General features: G+C 41.7%; 1 protein-coding gene and 2 long non-coding RNA genes across 7 annotated transcripts; all 3 read left to right on the forward strand.

Moving 5' to 3' along the window:
* Positions 1-1,291: 1,291 nt before the first annotated feature.
* Positions 1,292-8,526, forward strand: LOC118241555. Of its 3 annotated transcripts, none has more exons than XR_004776176.1 (4): positions 1,292-1,397; positions 1,716-6,336; positions 6,451-6,566; positions 8,415-8,526. It is a non-coding gene; the product is annotated as an uncharacterized LOC118241555 (long non-coding RNA). The 3 variants fall into 3 exon arrangements; XR_004776175.1 differs by lacking the exon at positions 8,415-8,526 and having other exon boundaries at positions 1,716-1,802; positions 2,788-6,336; positions 6,451-6,821; XR_004776174.1 differs by lacking the exon at positions 8,415-8,526 and having other exon boundaries at positions 6,451-6,821.
* An 825-nt stretch (positions 8,527-9,351) lies between these two features.
* On the forward strand, positions 9,352-12,764 carry LOC118241556. The gene is made up of 3 exons (XR_004776177.1): positions 9,352-9,441; positions 11,662-11,740; positions 11,856-12,764. It is a non-coding gene; the product is annotated as an uncharacterized LOC118241556 (long non-coding RNA).
* Positions 12,765-19,608: 6,844 nt separating this feature from the next.
* Positions 19,609-23,008, forward strand: rnf185 (ring finger protein 185). Of its 3 annotated transcripts, none has more exons than XM_035527175.1 (7): positions 19,609-19,733; positions 20,173-20,393; positions 20,516-20,534; positions 20,653-20,765; positions 20,943-20,997; positions 21,752-21,869; positions 22,623-23,008. In XM_035527175.1, the coding sequence occupies exons 2-7, from the start codon at positions 20,221-20,223 to the stop codon at positions 22,718-22,720; spliced, it is 576 nt and encodes a 191-aa protein (XP_035383068.1). In that variant the 5' UTR covers positions 19,609-19,733; positions 20,173-20,220; the 3' UTR covers positions 22,721-23,008. The 3 variants fall into 3 exon arrangements, with proteins under 3 accessions (XP_035383068.1, XP_035383071.1, XP_035383069.1); XM_035527178.1 differs by having other exon boundaries at positions 22,626-23,008; XM_035527176.1 differs by having other exon boundaries at positions 20,216-20,393.
* Positions 23,009-23,657: the final 649 nt, after the last annotated feature.

Consider the following 23,657-nt stretch of genomic DNA (forward strand, 5'->3'; position numbering starts at 1 on the left):
GTATTTTGTATTGATAAAATACAAATATAAACTAATAATGTAAAAACCTCTGAAGTCCATCAACATCTATAGTCTTGGTGCTCTATCAAACTCTAGATTCTGAGCAAAATTAGCTGATCAGATTTCAGGAAAAGATTTAATTTGTTAACTACACAAATCCACTCTAATCTGTTCCAGTAAACAGGAAATATTAATATTACTATTAATATAATAGTGATATTCCTCTGATAGTTTAACATTGCACTGTGCTGTCAGCCTAACCAATTTCAGTGCAGTATACACTGTACATTTTTGTCTCCTTTAAGAATGATTGTGTGTATCCCTGTGTGAGACCTGTTTGTGTTCTGGATTAGGTACTATCTGACAGATCATTACACATGGGTGAAGTTTGTGTGTGTATATGTCCATCAAATTGTTTGTTAATTTTGTAATATTATCCAATTATCTATGAATGCTTATATTTCAATTTCAATTTATTGCATCTAAAGCTCATAATTAGATTTGCCATGGTTCTGCTGGTACAATTGAGTAATTATTTTTTAAACTGAACAACATTTTTAAAAATGACAAAAAAGGCCCGACGGAATGCAGGGAGGCCCATGTGGCACAGGCCACCACCCCGCTGCAAATCAGACCCTGCACACACCCATCCGACTCTCTCCCAGTCCCCCGTCTCTGCACATCACAGCTTGTCATCTATTGAATGCATCCTAAATGACGGTTTCCGCGCGCAGAACTTCAAAGGCGTTGGCGATGGGTAAAGCCCTTCCAGAGACTGCAGGGGGCTATAGCCACTCAGCGCCATTCACGCCTTCTTTACAAAGGGAACATTAGCAAGGGCCTTGTTTTATTACTTTGCGAAACAGAGTCGGTTAATATTCAAATGTGCCTGCCTTCGAGCTCAAAAGAAACGAACATTTAACAAGTCTTAACGTTTAACAGAATACTGCAATCACTACCACTGATTCTTGGCAGTACATTCACGCTCAGGTAGTTACTATGTTGAACTGTCGTATATGCGTTGTTACATATATACACTACGTACGAACTTTAATTCCATCACTTACGTTTGCGTATATTTTAGTCATTCTTGCAAACTGTGCGAAACGAATGTTTTTAGCCGAATGAATTCTTTGCTGAGATAGTTCATGGTTGTGGTTGGTAGTATAGCTTTTGAGCAGAAATGCACATAATAGAAAGATTTCTGGCAACATCCCCAGACGCAGAGTACGTAGCGGGTTGGTTCTCTGCGTATGACGTAAGGCCGTACAGTTTCCGGGCTAACGCTTGATGCAATCAGCTGAAAGTGAAGCGCAGTAACCTACTTGACTTGACTAACGGAGCTATAGAATTTATTTTTGCACCTAAGGCAAGATCTGCTGGTCGAAACGTTTAAGGTAGCTTTGTTTAATGTGAAATACGTTTTTACTAGGGATGTCTCGATCAAGTTTTTTTTGCCCCCTATACCGATCCGAGTCATTTAATATTGAGTATCTTCCGATATCGATTCTAAATACGATACTTATATTTTCCTAGATAATACTATTGCACAGGGCACACTTCAAGTACATTAGTTATTTAACTCAATCCAGCGTATATGCTTGACAATCAGCCATTGGTATTTTCATATTTCTTGCATTATCCCACAAAATGACATGGACCCGTTACTTGTCTTTCCTAAGTGTTGGACATCTCTTCGACTGCTTGTTTTACAGGCTCGCGAGAAATACCGCACGCTTTAAATCAAAAGTGGAGTCAACCCAGGAAACATCGGGGAAACATCAGAACTCCAAATATCTGCGGTAAAGCCAATAGCAGTGACATATGTTAAAAAGACCACGTAAGTGGTCGCGCACCTTGTAAAGCCTCGGTACAGCCGTGTCTGAAATATAGTGTCGAGATGATATGACGTACTGTTGCTCCAAAAGACGACGAAAACGTGTATTTCTACCACAGAGACAGGCTGTTCATCCAATGCGATGAATTCAATGACCTTCTATGTTACCTTTTTGGCCAGGTCTCCGGAGAAATTTCCTCTTTTCTTTTTAGTTTCCTCTAGTGTTTTTCTTCGGTGCAGCCTTTGCCTGCCAAACCCGAGTAAACTCGCTGTATTCCGCCGAGTGTTTATTTTTTAGGTGGCGTGTCAAATTGGTAATATTGAACCTAGCTGTTACTACTGCCTCGTGAAATGCTTGCATTGCAGACATTACACGTTGGACTTGTTTCATTCTCCAGTTTAGGCGCGTTCTGTTCTCCGTTTACAACACCCCTATGATAGCAAAGGATCGCAAACAAAGGATCGAGCTTAGGTTCGAGCTCAATAAAGCCGATAATGAGCAGTTAAAAATGCCTTGATCGGCCCCGATACCGATCTTTGAAATCAGATCGGTAAATTCATAGTTTTTGTTATGCATCAGCTACACTGTCCAGCTACGTTAGCTAACCTAGCTAATCAGCTAGTTAAAAGCAGTCATAGCTCTTGCCAACTTACTGAACTGTGGAATTAAGTAGAAAATACAGCAGTGGTTTATTAACTAGCTAGCTAGCTAACACAAGCTCTGCTTGACAGTTTCATTGTCGCTTTATTGCATAAGAAATCTTCGTTCACAAAATTATGTGATGCGCTTTGCGTATTGGATAGAAAACATTGCGGTGTGTAACTTAAATCTGTTTTAATGTAGTGTAAGAGAGATCCGTTTTCATAGGTATACAGTGTATGCTGCATGTGTAACTGCTGTTTATTTTTCCCCCAAACGCATTTATAATTGTGTTTATTTACTTTTCTAGACGTTGTTCCCGCGTTTTAGTCAGAATGGCCAGCGCCGTCCCTCAGACATGGTGAATTCTCTGAGTTTCCTCCCAAACCTTTTCACTACGTCCACAGCATCCATACATCCACAGCAGGGATGTCAGTAGTGACCGAAGTCCATGGGGGGTTGGTAACCAAGGAAACACTCAAATGGCGTAATGCCCGTGGAGGAACTCGGGAGAGAGTTCTGGGCCATCTCTGCCCAAGGAAGGAACTTGGACCAGTCAGTGGGGTTGTTCATACAAAAACAATGCAGAAACTTACTTTAGTTCTTGGTTAGCACGTTCGCATTGTCCGTTGGACTGAGGGTGATGACCTGAGGGCAGACTGACTGCCACCCCTATATTTTCAAAAAAAGACTGTCCAAACACAGGATGTGAACTGAGAACCATGGTCTGACAGAATGTCCTCAGGTATACCAAATATGTGGAAAACTTGGTTGAATAAGACCTCACCGGTTTGGAAGGCGGTGGGTAGACCAGGAAAGGCTATGAACCTTACACCACAAGAGAACCTGTTTAGTACTGTCAGGATAGTGGTATCGCCGTCAGAGCAAGGTAGGTCAGTGACGAAGTCCACCGCTATGTGGGACCAGGGTCTTTCGGGTATGGAGAGAGGCATGAGTTTACCAGTAGGCAGTATCCTAGGGGGTGAGTAAGGGATGAGTGAGCCCAAGTTAACAGCCAATCGGCATGATGCCGGTACAGACCTCCTTTTGCAGGACATTCAGTAGGGATGATGATGCTTCTTGTAGCTTGTTCGATCTGGTTGTCTATCTCCCATTGGATCGAAGCCAGATGTACCCATAAAGGAAGAATGGTCTCTGGATCAGTAGGCTCCTCCTCTGTCTCCCCTAGGTGGATACGGGACAGGGCATCTACTTTCGTGTTATGGGACCCTGGAGGGTATGTAATCTTGAAGCAAAATCTCGAAAAGAATAATGACCAGCGGGCTTGACGCGGAGTCATCCGTTTCACCGTGCACATGTACTCTAGATTTTTGTGGTCGGTGATCACTAGGAATGGATGATTAGCTCCCTCCAACCAGTGTCTCCAGTCCTCCAATGCCAGCTTCATAGCCAGTAGCTTTTGTTCCCCTATCCCATAGTTGCATTCCACCAGGGTCAATTTGTGGGGAAAAATATGCTACGAGGTGCATTTTTGATGCCTCATACCATTGTGACAATACCGTCCCAACACCTATATTCGAGGCATCTACTTCAACCACGAACAGGATGCTTCAGTAAAGGGACGGTGGTAAAAGCCTCCTTTAACTGTTTGAACATATGTTCAAGTTTCTTGGCTCCAGTGTAGCTTAGTTGAGGCTCCCTTAAGGAGGGATGTGAGAGGAGCTGCTATAATCACTGAAATATCGAATAAAACATCTATAAAAGTTCGCAAAGCCGAGAAAGCTCTGAAGTTTCCTGATAGTGGTGGGAACGGGCCAGTTGAGGTCGTCCATGGCGAACCAGCCATGGCTGAAGATGTAACCCAAGAATGTCGTAGTAGAGAGATGAAATTCACACTTCTCTCCATTAACATATAAACCATTCTCTAGGAATTTCCATAAAACAGAACATACATGTTGTACGTGGGTCTTCAGATTAGGTGAATAGATGATGTTGTCGATGTATGCTATAACATATTGTCCTATGTAATCCCGAAGTACATCGTTGATAAAAGCTTAAAAACAGAAGGTGCTATGCTGAGGCCATAAGGCATGACCATTCGGTGGTCATCTGCATGCCAAAAGAATTATCTCTTTCTGTGACCACAAGATACTAGGGTTACGTTGTTCTAACCATGGGAGGCCAAGCATTATGGGAAAGGATGAGGCTTCTATAACCAAAAAGGATATGATCTCAGTGTGAAGTGCACTGGTGGAGAGTTTGATGGGTGTGGTGCAGAGAGCGATAGAACCTGCCCCTAATGGGGACCCATCTAAAGTGGCCAGGTGAAGGGTTTTAGGTAGAGGCTCGACCGGAATGTCCAAGTTCCAAACTAGACTGTTATGAATTAAATTGCCCTCTGCTCCTGAATCTATTAAGGCTGTAAACAAAGATGATGGGGAGTGTGAACCAACAAAAACAGGTAAATTGAAGGATTTAGCAACCATCCCTTTAATGGAAAGGACTACTACGTGGGCTAGTGGCTTGGTCTCCAGATCTCTCCTCTGTGCTGGGGAAGCGAACCGGTTAGAGTCTGATAGTGCACTCTCTCAGTACATGTAAATGGAAGTGGCATCTTCTCTCTTCTACCGTCAAACAAGTGAAGTCAAACTGCATGGGCTCGGCAGGATTTTCTCTTCTGGGCTCGACTGATTAATTCCTCGAGTGGGGAGACTGACGTGAAAATGACTTGTTCTGCATGGTCTCAGTTATTGAATAAAATGATCCAACTGAATGGCTAGTGCGATGCGTTGGTCAAGATTCAGCTCGTCATCATGGCAAGCCAGTTTGTGAAGTACTTCCATGTTAAGACCGTTACGAAACGCGAAAGCAGAGCTGTTTCATTCTGTCTGCTACCAGCAGCTATAGTGCAAAACTCGCAAGCATAGTCTGAAACCGCACGATTGCCCTGGCAGAGTTTGCCGAGCCTTGTGTGCATTCTCTCCTCTCATGTGGATGATCAAAAACAGCTTTAAACTGGGCGAGAGAGTCATTATACAACAACGTCTGAGCAGTCCAGATAGCTGTGACCCAATCCAGTGCTTTCTCCGTTAGCCGTGCGGTAAGGAAAGATATCTTGGCTTAGTCAGAACAGGGTGGAATGCTATTAAAATAAAGGGTGCACTGTAACAAGAAACCCCTACATTTGTCCGGAGAGCCGTCAAATTTATCAGGTTTACTCACTGGAAAAACAGGATGAGCAATGTTGCAGTAGCGGTAGCAGCAGCAGGAAGTGAGTTGTGCTGGAGAGACAATCATGGCCTGTAGTTGAGTAGTAAGGTCTCTTAGACACTGTCCGAGTTCAGCCATTTGGGCCTGTTGGTCTATTTGTTGTTTGGCAAGAACATCCAGGGACCATGTGACTCCTTCGAAGACATGCTGGTGTTGACTGACAAGCTGTCCTTGGCTGATAACAGCCTCCATCAGAGCCTCCGAATCCGCCGTCCGCATAATGGCAAAGTCAGATGCTTGCAGATAAAAGGCCGGAATTTTATCGTAATCCGTATCCATGGTGGTTAAACTAGCCAGGGTCAGAACCAGAGAGATGCAGTCAAGGGTAATCACAATCATAGAGGAAAACAGTCCAAGTCCAAAAACAGGCAGACAAAGCCATCAAGGGGTAGGCAGTAATAGGAGTCCAGAGTAACTGGAAAACCAGGTCAAAAACAGGAGATCAAAAACATGAATAGAACGCTCGGTATGCACAGATGAACTGGAGGCAATACTTCACAATGACAAACAGTCTTAGAATGGCTTATATATATGAAAAAACAGGTGAACTCAACATGCAGGTGATGAGGATCTGGTGAACTGTTGAAGACTGGATGAGTCATTCTCCTGGAGAATAACTGCATGATGGGTATTGTATTTGTATTTTTTTGTGGGTATCGGGCGGAGTGACATGAGTTTTATATTATATTTCTACCCTCCTTGAAGTATATCTGTATATTTACAGTATATCTCCCATTTACAGTGGTTGGAAACCAGACCAAATGGACAGGTGTGTCCAGTATGTAAAGTGGGTATCTGCGGAGACAAAGTCATCCCACATCCCACTGGCTGAGGTAGCACTGGTCAGCAGGACCCCAGGTCAATTTAATGCTTTAAATTCCTATTCAGAAATGTGCTCTGTGACACTGTGTGCATTGTCAATTAATCTCACATGCTGCCAGGTCAAAGGCCAATAATAATTCCTATTGCAAAAAGCAAACAAAGTAAATAAAAAGTTAGTAGTTGGTAAAAGCATGCATTAACTTTCTTGCTTCTGGAATTTCATTTTGTATTTGTCTTTGTATTTCTATTTTGTATTTATTATTGTTTATTTAATTACATTTTTGCACTATATTGGACTGTTTGCACTTGTGTAGTATGTTGTCTGTTGCACTGTTATTTTGTGTTGCACCATGGTCCTGGAGGAACATTGTCTTGTTTTTGTTGTGTACTTGTATATAGCTGAAATGACAATAAAACCTCTTTGAACTTTAGAGAGAGGACTCTGCCTAGACCACAAGGGCAAAGACCAGAGCCTGAGAATCATGGCATAAGTGAAATCATTTTGTGCTAATTAGCCAGACTTGTTAGTCATAGTTGAAAAACAAACAAATAAATAAGCACCAATAATTTCTGCCATTTTACAAAGCCAGTCTGAGCCATTTCAATGTTTACATATTTTTGGTGAGAACACATTAGCTGGATCACTGATTGTCAGATTGCATGGAATGTTCTGAAGTCACATTTGCAATACCGTGGATCTTGTGCTAGTCTTGATGAAACCATTACATGGCCTACTACAATAGGCAGTTACTGTAGTGCCAACGAGCAAGTAATTCATTAGTAAAAACCCTGCCCCCAAAGGGACTTATTAAGCAGTATCTCCAATGAGAGAACTGGGAAACTGCTTTTTGGTGCCCTCTCAGGAAATGATAACAACTGACATTTGGGATTGCATCACATTTCTCTGTGTCTTTTGTCCTCAATCTGTTGTGTAGGCTACAAGGTATTTTTGTAACTTGGTTTACTTGGAATTGATATTTATACTCACATAAATAAAATCAATTCTTAGATGATTAGGTAGGTGTTATAATGAAATACAATCTTAGATGCTATAGCGATAACCTAGACATGTTGAATCGATTAGAGAAATTCCCAGATGTGCAGCCTGAAACTCAGTTCTTCCACTACAGACACCATGTACTTGCACAATGCGAGTGAACTAAATACAGTTCTACATTTACTCACTTTTCTACATTTGTTAGTACCTCTTGTTTGGTGTTCAAAGCAGTGGTTCTTTTCACAGGGATTTCAAGGATTTGGCTTTGGAATTGGTGCATTTCCTTTTGGCATCTGTACTACAGCATTCAATATCAATAATGAATGGTCACCCCCAAGTATGACAACCCCCACACCCTCAACACCCACCCCAGGTGTAGCACTAGTTTCTCACCTGTTACTGAATCAGGCCTGGTGCCTTTAGCATTTTAGCTTTTAGAGGGAGTGGCATGGCTGAATCATGGAGTTTCAGCCAGGGCAGTGGTAGCTCCATGGTTAAGGTACTTGACTGTTGAGCCCCTGAGCAAGGCCCCTAACCCTCAATTGCTGAAGTTGTAGTCAGTCATAATTGTAAGTCCCTTTGTATAAAAGCATCAGCTAAATGCCGTAAACGTAGTTGTATGTTCACCTGTGATCTGCGGCCAAGGTGACAGAGAGATGTTGTTCTTGGGAGGGACCCCCTGGGGTTGCTTGGGAGGTGAGCCCAAGGCCTTCCGCCTGGGGGTCAGACCAGGTGCTTTCAGGCACCTGCTTCTCGGGGCAAGTTGAGGAATAAACCCCCGAGGCACCTGCAGCAGGGACTTCATCTGAGGTGATTGATGTCAGGCTTGACCTGAGAAGTGGTCACAGGCTTCAACTTGACTCACTTTACATCTTCTGCTGGTTCAGCTACATGGGATTCCTCCTGCTGGTATTCAACTGAAGTGGTGGTCTCTCTCCGATGTAGGGAGAAGCTTTCTCTGTGACACCAGTAACCCAGAACAGGACCCCCTTCTTCCTTTGTCAGTTTGCTATATGTTATAATATTATGTGAATATTTATGTGAAAAGCATAATATAAATCAATTTTAGTAATAGTCGTATGAAAAATAAAGGTTTTGTAAAGAAAGCCTGCCTCAAGTCTACTTTACTAGAATATAAGTGGTAATACTTTGCAGCTTGGTTATCATTAAAGTGATTCCGAATTTTAAATGTAAGTAGCTAACCTACAGCAACAACTTTCAGTCATGTGTTTCTACCCAAACAGTAAACAAAACATTTAGGAAACAGGCAGAGATATAGCTAGCTAAATTAAGAACACCACATTTAAACTGACTCGTCAATACCGAACACTGAAAGTGTCTGGCGGTTTCAAGTGCATCTGAAATAAGTCAAAGCTAGAACTGAGTTTTTAAACGTTATTTCATTTCACAGACCTGAGAGACCAACTGGATCGCTGACTCTGTTCCATGCAGCCGCCCTCTACTCCTTACTTCCATATTCATTCGATGTGCTGTTGTAAAGTTCCGGGTTATCACAAATACTTTTGATTAATTCCTCAGTCTCGGCCATTTATTTTGGGTATTACGCTACGGATACTCTTTGAAGAGCTTCTGAGAGAGCAACTGTCAGCTGTGCGCGTGACTCGCGTAATTCCCGCGTTGGTGTCGCGCTCGAGACCACTTTCATCTCGCGAGGAGAGCCGCCCTGGCAGGATCCGTGCACTTCTACAAAACAGAAGAAATTGAGAAGTGGTTTATTGATTTAGTGAAGTTTGTTGAACAATATTAACACTTGCGTGCAAAATGTAAACAAGAATATTAAAGTTACATTAGTCAAGAATCAAGGAGGCAAATCATGCCTCTAAAATCTACGAGAATCCGTCTATTCCGTTACCGTTTATCACCAAAGTTATGACTTCACTTTCAATCTACGAGGTAAGATGTTCATCACATTTAGGAAGTTAAGTGCACCGCGTGGTAATTATTATCTCAGGGCGGGAGTGCTTGTATGCAGAATCCTAGATAAATTATAAGCAGCAGAAGAACCTGGCTTTTTAACAAGTCAAACCGGACACTCTATTAGTGTCTTCCAACTGTACATTGTATTTGACTTTCGCTGCATCCTTATCCACGGGAGTTTGATGCAGATCACGAGTGCAACATTTCTCTGAACGTGGCTCACTTAAAGTATTACTTTACTTGGGTGTCTAAGTGATAAAGATTCATCTACTCGATTCGGTATGTGAAGTCTGCCATTCAGCTCACCGCATTATACAGTTCGCGTTTACATACCTGTCCAGGAGGAAGGTCGGTAATTCTGAGTCCAGCTTCTTCAAATGTGTCTTTCCATTTTGGAAAAGCACTTCGAGTTTTGTTTTATTACGTTTCTTGTGTTTTTTTTGTTTTTTGTTTTTTTTTGTCAGAACATTGTGTTTGTCCACAATACAGACTCTACATATTTCAGTTTATTTGAATTAATAAGGGGACTAATGCACTTCTTTTCGGTCCTACTGAAAAGGACTGGTACAAATCTGAGCCACAGCTCTGTTCCAGTTAAAGTATCTTTGCACAAACTCTGCGTCCAGTAACGCGTTACCCACAGTTGCGCTGCTGTTGGACTTGCAGTCTTGCTGGTCCGCTCTGTAAATGTCGTAGGCAGATTTCTATATATTAAGATGACAAGTTTCGTTATACAACTGACAATAAACTAAATAGTTTGGGTTTCCTTGGGGATCCGTGATTGCATTGTTTTATGATGTATATTTCATCCATCAATAAAATTGGGTTTTGAATAAGGAATACGCGAGGCAAGCTGGGTGAGATTGTTGTCACTAGAGGTGATCGGTCACTAGAGGGCGCAATAGTAACGAGACCTAAATACGTTTATTGAAATGGCGACGTGATAGCATTAGAAGCCGTTATACAAAATACACAACGGAGTACTTTTAAACTTATGTTTTAATTAAATGTGAATTAACCATTGATAGAATGGTTTTAAACAATCTAATACATTTTAAAGCGAATCAAAATGCTAACATCAGGTCTCTCCCAGTGTTCATTCTGAAATGGCTACATGTGCATCAGCATCAGTAGCGTGTAATGTTATCGACCTGAGAGACCAGTTGGTCAGTCACAGCTAACATCATGTTATGAGCATGTTTTAGGAATAATGGAAATACTGTAGTTGACACAAATCCATAAATTAACAATGCTGTTTATGATGTAGGAAAATAATGGCCACATATATGTAAATGCAGGCACTCCTGAGGTAATTACACAATTGCTTGAAATATGTTTCCTGGCAATATTAGATACATATTTTCTCTTTACCAACATCTTAAATTAATTTGAACAATGTCTTAAAATGAACAACCTCTAGATCAGGTGTTCTACAGAATTAATCAGCCAGTTCAAGATGTAACAGCTAATCAGGACAGATATTACTAATTTTCAGTGTTATTTTCTTTCTACTACACACCTATTGTTAGTTACTATTAGATATGTTAGTTGATAATAAGTACCTGTTATTTTAACCTACATAATGTTTTCATGTGTGTGCATGCGTTTGCATTTTTTGATCCATTCCAATTGACCAGTCCTTGCTTTCTGAAAGTGCACTGAAAGATACACACGTGCATTTTCCCATGACAACTTCTCCTCTAAGTGCGAGTAGCAGACATGACAGTAATTAGACACTCAGACACACATTTAAACTCTGGTTTAATTAATTTGTTAGTAAATATGCAGCAAGTCTGCCATTAGTTTGTAATGCAGACTCCTGCATTACAAGCAGCAGCAGGTGTGTCCTGTAGCCAGTTCACAGCAATCAGGTTCTCAAGCATTTATTAAGATGCTACTATTTTACTTACTTTGGTATAAGCTCGAGAAGGCCCATCATTGTCCTTCATTGTTTGTGTTTTAACCTTCCCACCAAATACTAGTAACTTAATCCACTTATCTTTCTTCACATTCACACAGCACTGTGAGAAGATTTATGAATCCTGCTATAGCCTATGTGTCTAACTGGATCACAGTTGAAGTGTTTCTGCAAAACTGAATGGAGCACTTTGTTTTGGTGCCGTGTTTGTTAATGGATGTAGATCCACATATAGCAACACAGATTTTTTGTTCTTTGGTTCTTTTTTGTAAATGCAGCAACATATTACCAAACAGTGAACCCGAGGAAGACATCCAGATGCTGTCCTCTCCAAAACGTCCATACAGTACGTCTGATGTGAGTGAAACATTTAGCTATATGCTCAATGTATGATCCCATGCTAGGATAAGAACTGAAAAACTAAAAGATAAAGTTACGTGTTATTGCTTGGCTGTTTATTTCATGTTTAAAGGAAATGGAAGACCCTGCTACTATCATTAGAGACTTCAAGAGGGAAAACATCAGCGAGCATTCTACAATGACAGCTGTGGCAAGGAGGAAAATTCTACACAGTGTCATCACAGCTTTTAAATCGGAGCTGTTTTGACTGGCACAAACGTCCACGGATTGAATTCCCTGGTGAGATGGCTGATGATTGTGGCGGGCCTAATAGAGAATTCTTCAGGTCAGCAACCACCTTTCATTTATTTCATTCACAGTCAGCGTGGAATTAGGTACAAGCAATTCCTTTTTCTGCATATTTCTGAGAAGATTTGATATGTAAAGTAAAAATGTATTAAAAGATAGGCCCATTTTCTTTATATCTGGGACTCTGAGTGGCAGGGCTTGAAATTGCTTTCTTTTCTGATGCTTAAGAATTAATAAATGAATAACTTGTACCATTAATAAATAATCATAACACTTTAACCACGGAGCTACCACTGCTCACAATAGCTGGGTGGATGCAGATATCCAAAGTTGCAGATGTACGTCATTCTCTCAGTTTTTGTAAGAAGTTGTCCTCCAACTTTATTTAAAACCTTCTTGATTTTGACAGTGGTGTTTATTCAGGTATTCTCTCCTAAACTGTGGGGCCATTATTTATGAAGGAGAGACTATTCTCCATATTCCTTCTGTTTGACAGAAGATGACCCAATTGCATGTTTCCTTGTTTTCTATCATATTAACAACTTTCCTCTTGTTTCTGTGATTCTATGTTCTATTGTTCTGTTGTTTCTATGTTCTTAGTCTTATTTTAAATATAACTAAGCAGCATGAATCTTTTTATGGAACATACAAGTGTTTCATAGACTGTACAAAATGCTCAGAACATTAAAACTGAGCCAGAGTATTAAAAATAGATTCCTGGTTTGCGCGTGTCTGTCTGTCTGTCTGTTTTAACAAATCGAAACTCCTTTCACTTTTTGAAGACCTGTTGGTGTTTGTTAAGGCAGCAGATGCAGTACCACCTCTTGGTTTTCCACAGTGGCTTCAAATACAATGTTATGACCGGGAGATGAGAGGAAATAATTTTCTTTATGCCTCAACTTGCTCCGTGTCACTTTTCCTTCCCCGTGGTGTACAGAAAATGAAAATGAGCTACTTGATCTGATGACTGATGCTATATTTGGGTCATTAGGATTTGGAAACGTTTAGCCTACTTTAGTTATTTTAGGCATTGCAATACAATTTAAAAACTACCTGCTGACAAGTCAACAAATGTGATTTGAAAAGCTGTATGCTTTCAAATAAAACTATAACTTCAGAGAGAATATTGGTCAGTTTATTATTTTATTCATTTTTTGCATTCCATTTGACCTTTCAGTATTGTTTCCCCTTGGAACAGTTTCTGTTGTGGCATTACAGTTCAAAATTTGTAACAATGTACATGTTACAGCCAATCCAAAATTGGGAAATTATCAATCTGCTTCTTGTTTGCATCCTAACAAGGACTATACGTTGATGCTGTCCATACTGCAAATTCTTTATCAGTCCTTTTTCAACATTAGGCTGAAAGCACCGCGATGATCTCTCTAATGTAAGGTACATATTTGTCTTTTATGTCTGTAATTCTTGTGAGAACATCGTGAAGCATCTGTTGTTGTTCTTGGTTAAGGTTGATGTGTGATGGGCTCACCACTACTGCCTGGTCAAAGACCTCCTCTTTTGATTCTAACGGTTCTAATTGCACCCCACGTTGTGCCAACAGTGTTTCCAAGTTGTCCTCACTGTAAGGATTCTCACCAAAGACATTTTTGATTGCATCTCTGTCTACTTGCTGGTTGCCAATCATGTTCACCAGCCACATTTGGTTAGGGGTGCGATCATTTTCACCGCACATGTCATGGTTGTTCCATGCATTTCTGAAAAAGCTCAATCTCTTTCATTTCTGGTAGGTACACTGCTTGGAGTGAGTATTTATGGATTTCATTGTCTGCTTCAAGAAGGCCTTTATCTTTGTAAGAGTAAAACAAGCTGTAATAGTAATGGATGACATGTGTGAATACATCCCTCCAAAGGTGTTTAGTTGGCCAATTGTGAACTGATAGCCCTGTAACGTGGCTGCCTCATCCTTCCTCATTCAACAGGTTCATTAACAGTGCTACCAGTGTATTTTCACCCCCATGGTCCGATCTGACTCTTGATGGAAGTCCATACTAACACGTTACCCTAAGAAAGTGAGCCAGAACTGTCTGGGCAGTGTTGTCTGTACTGGCGGTCAGGTAGGTAATGACCCGTGAGTGTCCATCTATACCGCTGTGCATCACAATTCCCCAGCTGTGAAAGCAGATGGGAACGTTTTAAGACTAACAGGTTTATTGCCGGTTTATCTCATGAATGTTAATTTAACTGCACAGAATTATATTACATGTAATTTTACCGTATGAGGCGCATGTATCCATCGATGTGCCATAGACTGTTAGGAAGTGGTACGTGATTAGCGCGCCTTGCAATAACGTTACTCCACCTTTCTGTGGCTGCAGCTGGGTCGATTCTGTTCAGTGTATCATGCACTTGATGTGGAGGTACATATATGCCCATAGCACAAAGATTTCATTAGACAACACACACTCATTACCTAAGCTTTATCTTTCTATAGTAGGTTAAAATATGGAAGGCTCAACTGCATCTGCATCAACTGAAAGTACTGCCTACCTCAAAACCTGATCTGGGATGTCGCTGATGGAGAATTCTTACATGCTGTTCAAGATCACTGTCACTGATGGGAGTGAATCTTGAAATGCCCAGAGATCATAGTTTATTGTAAATTAAAGCTGTTGAGCAACCAAACAGCCATGCTGTCACTTTCACCCTAAATCCTTGGTTCACTAAGAGTTCCAGACTTTCCCTTGACACACTGATGCTGGGTCTACCACGGGAGCCTGAAAAGCCAATACAAACAACACACTGAACAAATGCAATATGCAAAACATAATTACAGAAATTACCCAGATTTTAAAGACTATTTTAATTTATCCCATAGGCCTACATGGTGCTTAAATGTTGCTTACCAGTGCTATGAGCAGTTGGCACTTTAGCTGTTATGGAAGATTATAATGCAGTCAGACTCGAACAATTCTGTGAATGTTTCCAGACTCAAATGATTCTCAAAATGATGCAGATTAGTGCAGGAATCAATAATATTCATATCATGTACCCTCCAATACTGCCTTGTTGGAAGTTTCTGTCAATTAGTCTGACTCTCCTCATAATCTGTAACAGAACCAAGTCGGCCATTGCCAGAGTTTAACAGTAGCCTGTGTAACAGTGTAACAATGACCTACAGCCACCTGCTGGTCAGCAAATCTCTATCCCCCTCTACACTTAAACAGTAGGTCCTAATCTTGTGAGGAGCACTTTATTTTGCTGCAAAATGTGTTAAATGCAAGCTGTACTTTTTTTTTTTTTTTTTGAGAACAGACAATACTTGATGTTGTCTCTTTAAGAAAAGCACAGTGTAAATGATCTTCACCTTTGTATCCATATGCAAATGAAGCTAATTAGCATTAGAACATGTAATAATTCAATTTTTAATAGTAGAAAATATCATTTTACTCACTGCAGAGCCTCTGTTTGGTTTTTTGCAGTATGCAGGTGAAAACGCTCACCTCATGAAATGCTCGCCTCCCGCGAGTCACGTGGTTTGGCCCGCCACATGCAGTGGGAGGGTCTCTGTTTAGTTGTGACCACGCCTGCACACCTGCATCGGGTTAGTGTTGTCTGTGTGTGTATATAAACCCATGTCGTGGAGGGCAGTGCTGTCTGTCTTTTGATGTGTTTGTCTGTGTAAATGGTTGTCTAGGTTCACGCTTGTTCAATGTTTGTAAATGGTCACCATTAATGTCATGTGTGAGTGCCAACGTTGTCTTCGTTTCATGTTAATTAAAGTATGTCCACGTCAAAGGAGTCTGTGCATCCTGCCCCTCACCCTTCGGTACTCGAACCGTTACAGGAAGACCGACCGACACAGGACGCCTACTACCGCGACGAAAAACGGACTTCCTATGGGGAGGTGTGTAGGCACCCCCCGCACTACTGCCTGGATCCCAGGAGAGGACCGTGACCACTGTGCGTGTCTTCTCCGGAAGCGGAGGGGAACACCCCCAGGAATTTCGGGAGGCTGTTGAGCGGGGGCCAAGGAGGACCGAGGGCGACCGAGGGGCACCACAACAACCAGAAAGAGGGCGGTTGAGTGGAGCCAGCGGGATCTCCTGAGTCCCCTCCCTTCAGTGGACTCGCCAGCGAAACTGGAAGGGTCTGCCCAAAGCTTCAGAGGCAAACCGCCTCTGGGACGCTCCTAGAGCGGCAGGAGAGAGGAAGACCAATGAGGGAGGTAGCACGTCTGGAACCGGGGCAGACGTGCACCCCCGCGTGTCCGTTGAGGCGGCGGACACGTCAAGGCGCCTGCAGGGACGGCGGGCGCCATGTCACCGTGCCTTGTATGTTTGTGTGTGGGTGCTACTGTGTGTGTGTTTGCGCCTTGTGGTGTGTTTGTAGGCGCAATGTCTTTGGGAGCGTACCGGCCTACCCTGAGAGAGACAGGGAAGCTGCCTTTCTCCCTCTTGCCGCGAGTTCTCCCTTGCTGGCAGCACCTGGCCCGCCTGGTACGGGGCAGGCACCGGGCACTGCCATGCTGTGTGTTTTGTGTTTATATGTACACAACAACCGGAGGTTCGCGTTCATTGGACAGACGCATCAGGAGCCACGGCACTTGGGAGGGGGTTCTGTCACGAAACGCTCGCCTCCCACGAGTCACATGCTTTGGCTGGCCACGTGCAGTGGGAGGGTCTCTGTTTAGTTGTGACCACACCTGCACCGGGTTAGTGTTGTCTTTGTGTGTATATAAAGCCATGTCATGGAGGGCAATGCTGTCGGTCTTTGAAGTGTTTGTTTTTGTAAATGGTTGTCTAGGTTCACGCTTGTTCGATGTTTGTAAATGTTCACTGTTAATGTCATGTGTGAGTGCCAACATTATCTTCATTTTACGTTAATCTGTCCATGTTAGTCTGTGCGTCCTGCCCCTTGCCCTTCGGTACTCTGGCCGTTACAGCAGGGCATCAACTTTCCTGTGTGGAAGTCAAAGCATCCCAGGTCAGCTGGGATTTGCTTCAGAAATGGTGGTGCTGGAGGTAAACAAACACACACACACAGCATCAGCATGAGAGTGGCTTAGCATGAACAGGCCACTGGTCCCCCAAATGCCATTGTGTTCATTAAAACCCCTCATTTAAAAAAAAAAACCAAAAAAAAAACACAACCTTATAAACAGACAGGTCAAAACCATCACAGGAACATCAATATGGGCGAGGTCAGTTACCTCACTTTCAAAGGTTTCTCTTCTAAGTAAACCAAAGCTAAATGTGATCACAGAACTCATATTCCCTGAGGAAAGTTTACTCCAATCTCTGTCACGTCTCTGCAATCCGGCCTGAGACTGGCGAATGCCTGGAAGGGGTTAAGGTCTACTGCCTTACAACACTCCCAGCGGCCCACTCGTCCTGGAATGGGTTCTGACACAGAGCCATGTCCGGATAGTTGTCTCACCCATGGAACTTGCAGGTCAAGGACCCGCAGTGCCAGCCAAACTGACCCAAATCTACATTATAGCAGTAGAATAAGGAGATGTATTAGTGCTTACTAGTGCTTACTTAGTATTTATACAATATCTTTTCATATGTAATCATCAATACCAGACACTATTTATCTGCCTGCTCCACCTTCCTCTCCACTGCAGCCATTTCTTAACAATGGATCTGTGGTCTTAAAGAGCACTCAGAGGTGCTTTGCCTGCTTTAGACGCTGTTAAACACACTGACCAAGCAGAAGCACCAACATGCCCAGCAAGAAGGGCAGATACGCTGTAACCTGGGGCTGCCCCTGCTGATCTGTGATCTGCATATTGCAGCCATCTTTGACATCAGCGTCTCCAGTACCAAGGCCAACTTTGTGATAACAAATTCAAAACTGATCTATTGTGCAAGCTGACACAGGACCAGGGCAGCACTATACCAAACGATTGTTTGCTTTTTGTGAATTGTGTCTCATTTAACTTCACAATTAAATTAGCAAATTTAAAAAAATTAACTTTATTTGCAGCGCTTTCCAGCTGCAGCTGTGATGAAACTACTGAAAAATGTAACGATGATTCCGTGGTTACAATTAATTACAATATAAGCAGTTCAGTCAGTTGACAGCTATTTGAAATTGTCGCCCTCTTGTGTCGGTTTCACAAAGTACAAGAGCAATAAGGTCAAGAACCCTTGATCCAAAAGAATGAACTCTTTATCAAACGCGTTAATGAACCCTGTTCTGAAGTATTCTGGTTACTTATTAAAGGGGATGTGTTTATTATAAATAAATTAAATTGAGCTTTATTCAATGCTGCATTTCACTGACATGCTATATTGAGAAAATAGGCAACATCTGTATTTTGAATTAATAAAATAGAAATCTAAATTAATAATGTAAAACATTTCTGATGTCCGTCAACATCTAGAGTCTTGGCGCTCTATCAAACTCTAGATTCTGAGCAAAATTAGCTGATCAGATTTCAGGAAAAGATTTAATTTGTTAACTACATAAATTCACTCTAATCTGTTCCCGTAAACAGGAAATATTAATATTACTATTAATATAATAGTGATATTCCTCTGATAGTTTAACATTGCACTGTGCTGTCAGCCTAACCAATTTCAGTGCAGTATACACTGTACATTTTTGTCTCCTTTAAGAATGATTGTGTGTATCCCTGTGTGAGACCTGTTTGTGTTCTGGATTAGGTACTATCTGACAGATCATTACACATGGGTGAAGTTTGTGTGTGTATATGTCCATCAAATTGTTTGTTAATTTTGTAATCTTATCCAATTATCTATGAATGCTTATATTTCAATTTCAATTTATTGCATCTAAAGCTCATAATTAGATTTGCCATGGTTCTGCTGGTACAATTAATTATTTTTAAAACTGCACCTTACTGAAAATTAAGGTAGAACAACATTTTTAAAAATGACAAAAAAGGCCCGACGGAATGCAGGGAGGCCCATGTGGCACAGGCCACCACCCCGCTGCAAATCAGACCCTGCACACACCCATCCGACTCTCCCAGTCCCCCGTCTCTGCACATCACAGCTTGTCATCTATTGAATGCATCCTAAATGACGGTTTCCGCGCGCAGAACTTCAAAGGCGTTGGCGATGGGTAAAGCCCTTCCAGAGACTGCAGGGGGCTATAGCCACTCAGCGCCATTCACGCCTTCTTTACAAAGAGAACATCAGCAAGGGCCTTGTTTTATTACTTTGCGAAACAGAGTCGGTTAATATTCAAATGTTCCTGCCTTCGAGCTCAAAAGAAACGAACATTTAACAAGTCTTAACGTTTAACAGAATACTGCAATCACTACCACTGATTCTTGGCAGTACATTCACGCTCAGGTAGTTACTATGTTGAACTGTCGTATATGCGTTGTTACATATATACACTACGTACGAACTTTATTTTAATTCCATCACTTACGTTTGCGTATATTTTAGTCATTCTTGCAAACTGTGCGAAACGAATGTTTTTAGCCGAATGAATTCTTTGCTGAGATAGTTCATGGTTGTGGTTGGTAGTATAGCTTTTGAGCAGAAATGCACATAATAGAAAAAATTTCTGGCAACATCCCCAGACGCAGAGTACGTAGCGGGTTGGTTCTCTGCGTATGACGTAAGGCCGTACAGTTTCCGGGCTAACGCTTGATGCAATCAGCTGAAAGTGAAGCGCAGTAACCTACTTGATGACTTGACTAATGGAGCTATAGAATTTATTTTTGCACCTAAGACAAGATCTGCTGGTCGAAACGTTTAAGGTAGCTTTGCTTAATGAGGGGTTTTTAAGGAATGCGTTTTTGTTACACATCTGCTTGTTGTATGACAAGGTAGCAAGTTGTCCAGCTACGTAAGCTAACCTAGCTAATCAGCCAGTTAAAAGCAGCCCTAGCTCTTGCCAACTTACTGAACTGTGGAATTAAATAGAAAATACAGCAGTGGTTTATTAACTAGCTAGCTAGCTAACACAAGCTCTGCTTGACAGTTTCACTGTCGTTTTAATGCATAAGAAATCATCGTTCACAAAATTATGTGATGCGCTTTGCGTATTGGGTATTAAACACTGCGGTGTGTAACTTAAATCTGTTTAATGTAGTGTAAGAGATATCCGTTTTCATAGCTGTACAATGTGTGCTGCATGTGTACCTGCTGGGTTTTCTTTTCAAACGTATTTATAAGTGTGTTTATTTACTTTTTTAGACGTTGTGCAATCCGCTCATACAGCTCGGATTCCCCGTTTTAGACAGAATGGCCAGCGCTGCCCCTCAAGCACCCGGGTCGGCGGCCACCGATAGTGCGACGACTGGATCCAGTGGCCAGGCAGCGGGAGAAAACGCCAGCCAAGACAGTACCTTTGAGTGCAATATTTGTTTGGACACTTCCAAGGACGCTGTAATAAGCTTGTGCGGCCACCTGTTTTGGTAAGGCACCGTGGGCTTGAACTGAATGAATACAGTAATAACCAGCGCTGGTAGGAGTCTCAAATACTAACTCTTATTTTTTCCATTCCATCATTTTGGGTGCATGTCTGTTGTTGACTCAGTTGGCCCTGCTTGCATCAGGTACATTTAACATTTTATAACATAAGTTTTACATTATATTTCTACTCTCCTTGAAGTATATCTGTATATGACGTGTGTCTCTCTGTCTGTCTCTGCCCCACCTCATTCCCATTCACAGTGGTTGGAAACCAGACCAAATAGACAAGTGTGTCCAGTATGTAAAGCGGGTATCAGCCGAGATAAAGTCATCCCACTGTATGGCCGAGGTAGCACTGGTCAGCAGGACCCCAGGTCAATTTAATGCTTTAAATTCCTATTCAGAAATGTGTGCATTGTCAATTAATTTCACATGCTGCCAGCTCAAAAGCCAATTTAAAAAAAATTGCTGTTGCAAAAAGCAAACAAAGTAAATAAAAAGGTAGTAGTTGGTAAAAGAATGCATTAACTTTCTTGCTTCTGGAATTTCAGAGAGAGGACTCCTCCTAGACCACAGGGGCAAAGACCAGAGCCTGAGAATCGCGGCGTAAGTGAAATCATTTTGTGCTAATTAGCCAGATTTGTTAGTCATAGTTGAAAAACAAACAAATAAGCACCAATAATTTCTGCCATTTTACAAAGCCAGTCTGAGCCATTTCAGTGTTTACATATTTTTGGTGAAAACACATTAGCTGGATCACTGATTGTCAGATTGCGTGAAATGTTCTAAAGTCACATTTGCAATACCGTGGACCTTGTTGTGCTAGTCGTGATGAAACTATTACATGGCCTACTACAGTAGGCAGTTACTGTAGTGCCAACGAGCAAGTAATTCATTAGTAAAAATCCTGCCCCCAAAGGGACTTATTAAGCAGTATCTCCAATGAGAGAACTGGGAAACTGCTTTTTGGTGCCCTCTCAGGAAATGATAACACCTGGCATTTGAGATTGCATCACATTTCTCTGTGTCTTGTCCTCAATCTGTTGTATAGGCTACAAGCTATTTTTATAACTTGGAATACTTGGAATTTATATTTATACTCACCTAAATAAAATCAATTCTTAGATTATTAGGTAGGTGTTATAATGAAATACAATCTTAGATGCTGTAGCAATAGCCTAGACATGTTGAATCGATTAGAGAAATTCCCAGATGTGCAGCCTGAAACTCAGTTCTTCCACTACAGACACCATGTACTTCCACAATGCGAGTGAACTAAATACAGTTCTACATTTACTCACTTTTCTACATTTGTTAGTACCTCTTGTTTGGTGTTCAAAGCAGTGGTTCTTTTCCACAGGGATTTCAAGGATTTGGCTTTGGAGATGGGGGCTTTCAGATGTCCTTTGGGATTGGTGCATTTCCTTTTGGCATCTTTGCTACAGCATTCAATATCAATGATGGACGGCCAGCCCCAGGTATGACAACCCCCACACCCTCAATCCCCACCCCAGGTGTAGCCCTAGTTTCTCACCTGTTACTGAATCAGGCCTGGTGCCTTTAGCATTTTAGCATTTACATGGCGTGACCTGGCTGAGTCATGGAGCTATGTCCCTTGAAGGACTTAATCTCCATTTTACTTTTTGATTGTTTCTGATTCTGTAGCTTAGTGGTTAAATTACTAGACTAGCAATCAGAAGGTTGCCAATTTGAACCCCCCCCAGCCAGGTTTCCCCTAAGGAGAGCTCTAACGTGAATTGCTCATGTTGTATTCAGTCATAATTGTAAGTCACTTTGGATAAAAGTGTCTCACTGTAAATCTAAATGTGTTTCTGGTCACTCTAATTCCATAAAATGACATAGCTTCCTCCTCTGTATTATGTTTGCACATGTATACTTTTTCTGAATTTCTCTGTAACTCTTCTATGGCATGGTATGCCTGTGAGGCAGAAGTTGATGTGCTCTGTTCCCCCAAGACTCATCCACCCCTCTTACCATCCATCCCCCTCTCTTCTCACCTCCTCCTCACTCTGTCCTGCTTCTTAAGTTTGATCACACTCCTTTGTTGTTGGACTGCCTTATGTCAGACTAGTAGTATCCTTCTTTCTGACTAAAGAAATGGACCCAGTTTCTTCACAACTGAAAATAAACAGAGAATCTGGGGATCAATACCTTCTCCTGACTCTTCAGTGCCACATGTATAACACCCTCCTCCTTTCTAAACTTCCCAGCAGCCCCTGGGACCCCGCAGCACATGGATGAACAGTTCCTGTCTCGCCTCTTCCTGTTCGTGGCGCTTGTCATCATGTTTTGGCTCCTCATTGCATAAGCTATTACACCCGACGGATGTGAGGATTGTCTTCTCTCTGAGAACGGCGATCAATGGCTAAGTTATGGACAGCGATTGCACAAGTTTGAACAAGGTTTCACTAGCGGTGACAGGTTTTTACTTTTTTTTTCTTTTCAACAGCAATGGATGAAGTTGAACATATCTTTTTAAAAAATCCTCCTTCATAGTGAGGTGAATACAGTACAAATTACTGTAAATGTTCTCTCCTTGGTGTCCTTCCCTCCCTGATTTAATTTTAAATAAAAACCAGAGTCTTATTTCTCTTAAGATGTTTTGGCATAATCTATCCAGTTACATTTTCCTTGGTGAAATTATAGTTGTGGTGTTAAGTGCACCATTATATAAATCTAACATACTTGCCATACTTACAGCTGCTAACTATTGTCTTAGCTGGAATGTCCAAAAATTAAATATGGGGTCATTTGTTGCTAATCGACCTGTTAAGGGCATATTTTGATTTTTACATTTAGGTACCTTCTAATTCCCGAAGTGTAGTAAATTTAGGCTTAAACCTTACCTTCATGTAGCCATTAATATATAGACTCATTTAGGTGTAAATAATTGGGGACTGCATTGTACATTTATAGTGTGTGCTGAAATTCATTCTCGTTACTTCCATATTCATTCGATGTGCTGTTGTAAAGTTCCGGGTTATCACAAATACTTTTGATTAATTCCTCAGTCTCGGCCATTTATTTTGGGTATTACGCTACGGATACTCTTTGAAGAGCTTCTGAGAGAGCAACTGTCAGCTGTGCGCGTGACTCGCGTAATTCCCGCGTTGGTGTCGCGCTCGAGACCACTTTCATCTCGCGAGGAGAGCCGCCCTGGCAGGATCCGTGCACTTCTACAAAACAGTGGAAATTGAGAAGTGGTTTATTGATTTAGTGAAGTTTGTTGAACAATTATTAACACT

Source organism: Electrophorus electricus, chromosome 6, assembly GCF_013358815.1.
Source record: "Electrophorus electricus isolate fEleEle1 chromosome 6, fEleEle1.pri, whole genome shotgun sequence".
Taxonomy (NCBI): Eukaryota; Metazoa; Chordata; class Actinopteri; order Gymnotiformes; family Gymnotidae; genus Electrophorus; species Electrophorus electricus.

Coding starts and splice junctions, on each gene's coding strand:
- rnf185 (XM_035527175.1), top strand. CDS start 20,221: ATGGCCAGCGCTGCCCCTCAAGCACCCGGGTCGGCGGCCACCGATAGT. Junction 20,998..21,751: donor CAGAGCCTGAGAATCGCGGC/GTAAGTGAAATC, acceptor TCTTTTCCACAG/GGATTTCAAGGATTTGGCTT. Junction 21,870..22,622: donor TGATGGACGGCCAGCCCCAG/GTATGACAACCC, acceptor TAAACTTCCCAG/CAGCCCCTGGGACCCCGCAG.